Genomic DNA, 9,504 nt, shown 5'->3' with positions numbered 1-9,504 from the left:
TTCCTGATCCCTGGTTCACCAACTAACTGAACCTGTCCCGGCTTTTTATAAATTATAATTGAATCGTTGTATTAGTTGTCGAATTTTTCTGTAAAATCGGACTGTGACTTTGTAATTAACTTTGTAATAAATTAATAAATTAATTGTGTTAAGTAAATAGATTACAAGATACCATTAAGTACCCATGTTTAAATAATTGAGAATACAATTAAAAATTGATAGGTTTGGTATGGCAGTTATAATACAGCCACTTTGGATGGCAGCATGCTTAACGAATAACATATTTGAAGCTATTATTGTTTTTTTATAATGGTATTTTTGGCACAGTGGATCAATTTAATCAATAAGAGGTGGAAAAATTTATATTACAAAGAGATAGTATTGTTGAATTAAAAAAATCCATGGAATTAATAAAATATGTAATTCAATATCAATAATAATGTATAAGTGAATTTTTCAATTACTATATTATTTTACTAAATATGACGAAATAAAAGTCAAGTTATAACATCTTTTTATCATTAAAAAGTCACTACGCAAGTTATAGAAGATGTCATTCAGAGTGTCAAATACTTAAATTGAAGTATTCATTATTGTCTTTATTGCAATATTTTTTTAATTATAAGAAATTGTCAAAACAAATACTTAATATAATGGTTAATTTAATGTATTATGTTTTAATCATTGTGGGTATTACATACATTATTTTATAAACAAAAACAAGAAACATATTAAAAATAAGAATTGTTCAGCTTAAAAATTTTAAACGCAGAAAAATTTAAATAATTTAGTATATAATATTTGTGATATTGTTCACAATATCAAGACAAAAATAGCTGCAAGACAAAAAATTTCAAATTATTCAAAATCAACAAGTCTTCAATAATTACATGACCAAAGGAAGTGCTGGAATTTGGTAAGTACGGTCAGTAAATATTATTATATAAAAAAACAAAATTGAACTATATTGCTATTTTAGAAAAGAATGCAAAAATTTTGGGAAGAGGATTGTCAAAAAATGGTCAGTATGTTAGTTCTGAGAAGACAACAAGGGGCTTCAAAACAAGCCCCTTAACCACAATCCAAATGGAAAAGAAATAAATCGATGTTTAGTTATAATTTTCAGTAAGTTTTATTTTAACTAATAGCTAATAATAACATTAATAACTTATGAATTAAAAATAAAAACAACATAAAAAACATATGTTTTATGTAATTAGATTTTATAAAATTTATATTAGGCCTTTCCTTTTTAAGCATGTCGCAAAAGAACAAATAAAATAAACACTACTTCCAAAGGCAACTCTGAACAAAATGGAGATTTTGTTATTGACTTGTCCCACTGTGTATTGCAGGGCTCAATGCGCCAATTTAAAATTCCATACAGTAACTACCGTTATTCAATTTTCGTTAAGTTGTTGACTGATATGGATTTTGGCAGTTTTATAAAATTTTAATATATTTCAATCTTAATTTAATTGAAGATTTGAATATAAAGCCGATCAAGTAAGAACAAGTAAGTACTTAGAATAGTTTCTTCTAATAATTTATTTAAATATATACATATGTATGTATATTATTATATTGAAACAATTATCTCTAGAAAATAAAAATGCCGCGTATTCCAAGTACTTTGGAAATGTTACAAAATGCATTGAATGCGTTATATGGAGTTCACGAGGGTTCCACTATGGAAGATATATTGCAAAAAGTGGAGGAGTTGACTCATATAAGTTTGACAACGCGACGCTGTTCTCTTTTAAGAAAGCATATCTTACAATTTCTCAGCGATGATGTGATAGTTTGTGTTAGTGGTGAAGGATTTGAGGAACGTTACCGTCTTAAAATATTTAATTATTTCTTGGGTTCACCAGATGATATCATGGAGAATGTAAATGATTTAAATATCATATTTGAAGAAAACGAAATACTTCGGAAAGAGAAATTGAGGCTCTCTTCCCAGCGGTTAACAAAGCGAAGGTACACAATGCACGACCAAACTGATTTACCTAGTGAAGAACCATTATGGAAGATATCTAAGAGGTCATCAGTACAAACAAATGATGTTGCGGTACAAACGGAACCCATTATGCAAGAAACTCCAAACATGATAGATTTTGCAGATCTCGAATGCAATTTCTTAAATACATTTAATGAAGTTGCGGGAGAAAGCGAGGTAAGTGTCTACTTCAAATATAATAGAATAACATTTTTGATAACTCTTCGTTAATTGACTTGTTTCTTTCAATTTATAATCATTTAATAACCATTTTAATTGTCGGCTAAATCTATATAAACAAATATATTTTATTAATATGTAAATTTTTTTTATATTTGGTTTTTTTGTACTCTCTCAGGTGGAGTTATCCAATATAAGCGGACTATCACAATTATGTGACTTCAGTGATATGGAAGTGAATAATAATGAAGTGCCTGACGTGGCCAATGTTACTGATGTCCAATGTATAGCGGCACCCATGTCACGCGGCACCCAATGTAGTCCTCCGATATCGGAATCGAAAAAGAAAAGCCGAAGGAAGTCAATATAAACTTAATAGACTTAATTTTTGAAATGTTTTCTTTTTTTGTTAATTTGAAATAACTGTTTCTCTTTTTTATGTTTTTTATTTATTATAGTTTGTTTTGGTTATAGTCTTCTAAGTATTACTTGGTTCGTATGCATAGTTCATACATTCTTTCACTAATTTTTGATTGTTAAAATTAGTTTTTTTGTTTTTTGATCCAATTTCATAACATTTTGTGCAAAAATAATTTGTTTTGTTTTAAAAATTGGGAAAAGCAACAATTCAATTTCCAATATATTTATATGATATTTTGGTCAATAGTGCTCGGCTTTTCTCTAATAAATATAAATAATTTGTTTTATGTTATTAAATATACAAAATAATTTAAACTTTTAAATACAAGACTAATATACATATATAATAAGTATATGTGTTTATAGTAAATATATACGGATATAAATACATAAATATTTATAAATTATGAATATATTATTTATTTCTTGCATATGTATGTATGCATATATTAATATTACCAAAAAAAAACAAAACTTATTTAAATACTATTTACATAAAAATTAGTGAAGGAATATAAATTTTTTTGAAAATATGTTTTTTTTTTGGAATGTATATAACAATTTGAAATAATGTAACAAAAAAGCTCTTTTAAGAAGAATGTTATAAATTCCGTAAGAAATTAATATAATTGTATATTTGATATATTAATTATTGAAGAATTAATTTCTAAAATATTTTAAATGTATTTAAATTTTGATTAAGAAAATTTCCTTACCATAAAGCGATTATAAAAATTACCATTAGTCTTTTTAAATATGAGTTAAATATTATTTAATATAGTTTTGACATTCACAAAAAAACAAAAAAAATGCGGTCATGTAAATGATTAAATTATTAATTTTTTCTACGAAGAAATAATAGTGGAAAACATAATTTATCAAGGAAATAATTAATGTCTTTCTTTTTAAACAGCTTTTAAACAAATTTTAAAAAATTTGTGTTCTAGTAACTGCAATTTATATTATGCATACATATATATATGTATATTTCAAATATCAAAAAAAATTTCTTTATAATTTAAAAATAAATTTTAACATACAGCAATAACTACATAGGCCTTCGGTTGTATATGAGTTCTTGAAATTTTAGCTTTGTTCAGAGGATAGTATTATAATATATTTTTTTTATTAAAATTTAATGATTTAATAATTTTGTTTACATAATATTTAATTTGTTTGTTAACATATCCTTTGGAGATGTGAGAACATATACAAATTTGTTAGGCTCCAGAAGAACTATAAACCAACAATCTTAAAAAGAAACAATGTTCTAAGAACGGATGAGTTATGTGCCAGAATGGTTATAGGGTCATCAGGGTTTACGTCTCGACAACACACATTTGTACAGACAACCAAATACACTCCGCCCTTTAAAAAGCAGGGCTTCATTTCGAATTCAAAAAGAATAACCGGTATCAATCAGTTATCGTTACCATCTACGATCTAGGTTTATCCTTCGCTAGAGAAAACAAACCAACAACAGAACCGTCTTTTTAATGGTAATCGAAAGCCAAGCGATTCTCAACAATATATAACAATATACTGCTGTTAAACGACTAAATGCTTCTTACTATATGATTCCAATAACAAGCATTCATGTGCAATTAGGTTGTATATTTCGTATACCATATAACCTAAAGCCATTAAAAACATTAATAGAAAGTTGCTCTCCTCTGATATATTATTAATAATAAAAATATTTAGAAAATTTTATAAATTACAAATAAAAGCGTAGTATTAATATCTAGAAAAAAATTAAACATGTTTTATTTTATAATATTAATAATTTTGTTCCTTAGTCATCAAAACAATTATTGAAAATTTATAAAAATTAATAGTATTTTCCTAAATTTAAGTTTATTATATTGTAAAAAAAATCCTTCATAATGTAGTTCCATATCTAGTCTACTACCAGCTAATAAAACGGACAGACGGATCTGTATGCAATCAATTATGTAGTGTTCAATTATATTATTCAATCAACAGTTATTATCTATATTATCCATGGTGTTGACAGAGTTGTCTCAAAACTTCAATAAAGAAAGAAGACACCCTAGTCATTTTATTTAATTTTGTGAACCCCAATTTAAGTTGGTTTTACTACAGTTGTTATGATATTTGAGCCAAATGTTATTCATATTGTACAGGAGTCATAAACGTAGTCAGAAATCGAAACAGGGGGCCAAGGAACAATTTTTGTAATTGAAAATTGTCTTCTTAAATTAATATTTAATAACATATCTTCATAGATAACAACAGAATAACTCTAATTTAATTAAATTTGAAATATTATTTTCGACATAATTTTAAAGAAAGGGGGCAACTCCGTCCCATATGACCGTCCTTAGTTACGCCCATGTTTGAGTCCCAATAGAACAGTCAATCCTTTGAATTGACCGTTCTACATTGATTAAATGGTATAGTTGTGAAATGGCTGGTTTTTCTGATAAAATATGCGATCATTTGCTTGGATTTTTACAGTGTATTGCTGTTTTGTTTCGGGCTCATAGGCGTAGATTCATGATTCGTTACCTGTCAAGATGTCGTCGTAGACGTGTTTTGAACTGCCTCGCTCGTATTTTGTTAAGCATTTACTTGCATCAATCAAAACGTGCCCTCTTTGAAGTGATTGTGGAAATATAGGGAATTCAGCGGGAACAAATATTTCTCAAAGTTAAATGTAAATGTAAAATAGAATGTATGCTGATCCCATTAATGCCCAAGCACGCCTCTATCTAGAGGTATGTAACATGCTGATTTATTTCAATTATTTCTTGCACTGTATCGATGCTCTTTATTACAACAGCCATTCTTTATGAAGACCTTTACGAAAATCCTCGTAGAGAAAACGACGACCACGCTCGAATTTATGAAACCAGCGATTTGCAGTCGCTGGGTGTGTTGTTTCATCACCAAATGTCAAACTAGAGTTTGACTAAGTTTGTTTTATCGATGCATTATTTTCTGGTTAATCCGCGTCATAAATCGTAAAAAATCATCGCACAAAAATGTTCATTATTTAATTCTATTTTTTCGTAAAGACAGTTTAGAATCGATGTAAACACAATAAGTGAGTCAAATTTTTGAACAGAAATGTCAAAATTTATCTGGCAATACTTAATGTTGCACAGGCGCAAGACTTAAAACACAGTCTACGTAGATCCTACGAAAAACTTAATACATATATGTAGGCTCATTCAACAAACGTTCTATTGCAATCCAAAAGACACAAAATTGCTAGGTATATGTATGTATTCTAAACCAATTGTTACCCATACAGTTCTGGACCCAGAATACAAATGGTTATTTTACAGCTGTTATACATATGTATATGCGTTCCACATACTTCAAACCTTGCAGATATTACAATATACAGGTAGGATCTAAGTGAGTTGATCAAATGCACCATACATCTTTAAAGAATGATATAGCAGCTGATGAACGTTGACACGCCCTATAAATAATAAACTGTGAATATTAACTTCCCAAACTAAATGTTAATATTACCATATTTTTTTTTTCAGAGATAAACATCTGATGTTATAGGCAAATGTAATATATATATACCTTTGCAAATCCATTTGTGATTAATTTTGTATCTAGTACAAAATAGTTTTAACCGAAATAATTTAATTTTTTTTAGAGCTGTTATGCTATTTCGATCCTGGACAGTATCGATTTTAAGTGGACATGCGTTCTCGGCCAAATATAATCAATATAAACTTTATTTTAGCTAAACTTTATCCATATGCTTTAGGATTTGTTGCTTCTCATAACTGTACTATCGTACGTCAATAATATAGTTAGCGGAAACAATTAAACGTGAACAAGCCCTCCTATAAATAAATAAGAAACGCTAATTATAATTTACCTGATGGTATGAGGGTTTCCAGCAATGAACGTTCATCAAACTAGTCAACACGTTCTTGAAATTTTGGAATTGCATTAGAAATACCTATACGTCTTTGGAATTGTTTCTAAAGTGGACTTTTGAATTCGCCGGCAAATCTGCTATCGATATTATTGCTAGTGTGGATAATTGAATATCAACAGATGTTAAAGTATTAATATGTTTGTAGATATGAAAATCAGGTATTAACTATTAAGTGTTATTAATTTTTGTAGACGTGGTTTATATTTCATGGTAGAAATCCCCATCGTTTTGTAATTAAATCTGCGTTATAATTTTTTTTCATGTTTAGATGCTTTCATGGAACATTCAACTATTTACATACAACTATTTACAAAAATACTGACAATTGTGTTCGTTGGGAAAGTATTTGATAAAATGAAATTAAATATATACGCATTTATGGCCTTGCAATATACTGAGTACCAAATTCGTTGAATATATTGATAAAGAAATATATTAGAAAAGAAAAGATATTATTCACTTGAATATTATATAATAAAAAATGTTTTTGGTAAGTACATATAAAATGAATCTAATTAATATTAGGTCTGTTCCACGAGCTACTCGTAGTAACTTTGAGTAACACTGTGTATACACAAGCGAGTTCCACCAGCAAATTTTCGAGTAAATGAGAGCATCTGAAAGAGCGTAACATCGCTATTGAAATTTGAAAATGCCACACAGACTTTACTCGTACAATTTATATCAAGAAAATTTGTGTTTAAAATTTGAATTTAAATTTTTGTATTAATTATATGCGCGGCACTAGTCTTCTTACCAGTCTTTACCCAAAGCTGTTAAACGAAAATCTGTGTAAAGAGAGTAATTTGGTTCTTTATTTGTGTTATGCTCTCAGTTTATACTTTACTTGAGTTTTACAACGATATAGCATGTATACGATATAGCATCAGATCGTATACAGTTAATTTAATATACTGCATATACATATATCGAAAATATACGTGCACATGCAATACTAAAACTAAATGTATGCTACATATGTTATTAATATATTACAAAGAAAATATAATAAATACATAATTTAAAATGCCACATAGTACAACACTAGGCACATGTTGGCAAAAGTTGACAATATGTGATAATTAAATACGAGCACCATACAATTTATCAGATATTTTTTATGAATTCTACATTTATATCATATATTATGTATATATGATATAACAAATCATAAAAATAATTGAAATATTGAACACAATTTTTCGTCAGCTTTGAAATTTAAAATTGTTCTAAAAATTTGAAACAATTTGGTAACCCTTATTTTCATTATTTAGTACAAACGTGAAAGGTACAACGAAAATTTGATAGCCGGTAAGAAACGCAACAAATCAACCTTAAATTAAAAATATTATTATATCTTAATTGACCTAGATTTCTCAATGCAAAAAACTTAATATTATTTTTAGTGGCTCAAATTGCAATATCTGAACTCCACATAAACACTTAAGTCTTAAGAAACAATAGCAGCTCCATCAAGATAAAATCGGACGTCCGTGAACCATTTTGCACCAAGTGTGGCTTAAGGATAAATATTCCATATAATGAAACAATATTTTACAGACTTGTACAGATTAAAGCATATACTAGTGGCGTCGACTTCATCCAGTGTAGCAAACATGACGTGACTGCTGTCATTCCTACTTTCGAAAAGGAATCTGCAGTTATTGGTATTAATATGCACCATTTAGATGGTTAGTTGATTATTGGATGCAATAATTTGAAACCTATTGTAGAGAATTCAAGTTCATACCAATACATGTCAACGAATCTGTAAAGGAATGTTAACACATAGATATACCCTATATTGAACAGATCTCTATTATATATAGTATACATATTCTTCATCAGTTCGACAAGCTAAGTTCACTTTGCTCTATTCGTCTGTCCGTCTGCTTCAGCCCAAACCTCTCGTCCAGTTTATGAGCTACTTGAATGAAACCTTGCATACATACTTTTCGATAGCAGATTCTAATCATTGGTCGGATTATCCAAAATCGGACCACTACATTCTATAACTGCCTTATGAACCTTCAATTAATTTTTATGAAAATACTCGAATGAAATTGAATGAGACTCGAATGAGACTGGACAGAATTTTATTTTTATAGATTAAGATTTAAATATAGCTGATATATAAACTGCTAAACACAAGTTTTGTTAGAAAATCAATTTTATTTTCTAATGTATGTACTTAATATTTGAAACTTAAACAATTTGAATATATGAGAGCGAATAAAATGTATGACAGCTTCGATTAATATTATATATATATATATAATATAATATATATAATATAATATATATAATATATAATATAATATATATAATATAATATATATAATATATAATATAATATATTATACTATATTATCATTTATATGCGACCGAAATGTAGACCAAAAATTCTGTGTATCTAAAGTTAAGAGCACCTAAGTTTCGCCAAAGTCAAATTGGACCACATTTAATAATATTTCATTTATATTTAATTATAACTTATAACTAATATTATTTACCAAATGACAATTTCGTTGATCACTTAACAATTACCACTGAAAATTTTGTTAAAAAAAATAATAAATATTTTAGTAAAAAAGGAATTAGAATAAAAATGGCAATTTTGCAACAATAAAAATATATTATGCTTTATTGTAAATATATTATTTATGTATTTATGTGTATTTTTAAAACTTTTTATACATAACTTCATCAGAAGTCCGATCAATGTGTACTATATTAACATTTTGAATATATTAAACATTTATTAGAAATACGAACATAAATTTAGTAATGTAAAATGTGCATTATTGCTTTATTAATAGGTTGAGTAAATAATTTTAAATTTTAAGTGAATTAAGTAAATCTTAATTTATGTAATTTTGTAAAGAATATGAAAAATTTCTCAAAAAAATTTCACATGTGAGGTGTTAAGATCATATCATATCTCACTTGTTGAAGCTTTCTCAATATTATT

At 27.3% G+C, this 9,504-nt stretch overlaps 1 protein-coding gene across 1 annotated transcript; it reads left to right on the top strand.

Annotated features, from left to right (window-relative positions):
* Positions 1-1,334: 1,334 nt before the first annotated feature.
* Positions 1,335-2,859, top strand: LOC119689214 (the record flags this gene model as incomplete). The annotated part of the gene is given in 3 exon segments (XM_038103995.1): positions 1,335-1,516; positions 1,604-2,176; positions 2,358-2,859. Coding segments are annotated over 2 exon segments (756 nt in total). The 3' UTR covers positions 2,550-2,859.
* Between the last annotated feature and the right edge of the window lie 6,645 nt (positions 2,860-9,504).

The sequence above is a fragment of the Teleopsis dalmanni genome, chromosome X, assembly GCF_002237135.1.
Source record: "Teleopsis dalmanni isolate 2A chromosome X, ASM223713v2, whole genome shotgun sequence".
Taxonomy (NCBI): domain Eukaryota; kingdom Metazoa; phylum Arthropoda; class Insecta; order Diptera; family Diopsidae; genus Teleopsis; species Teleopsis dalmanni.
Note: the sequence above shows the minus strand (reverse complement) of the source record. Positions and strands in the feature narration are given on the sequence as shown.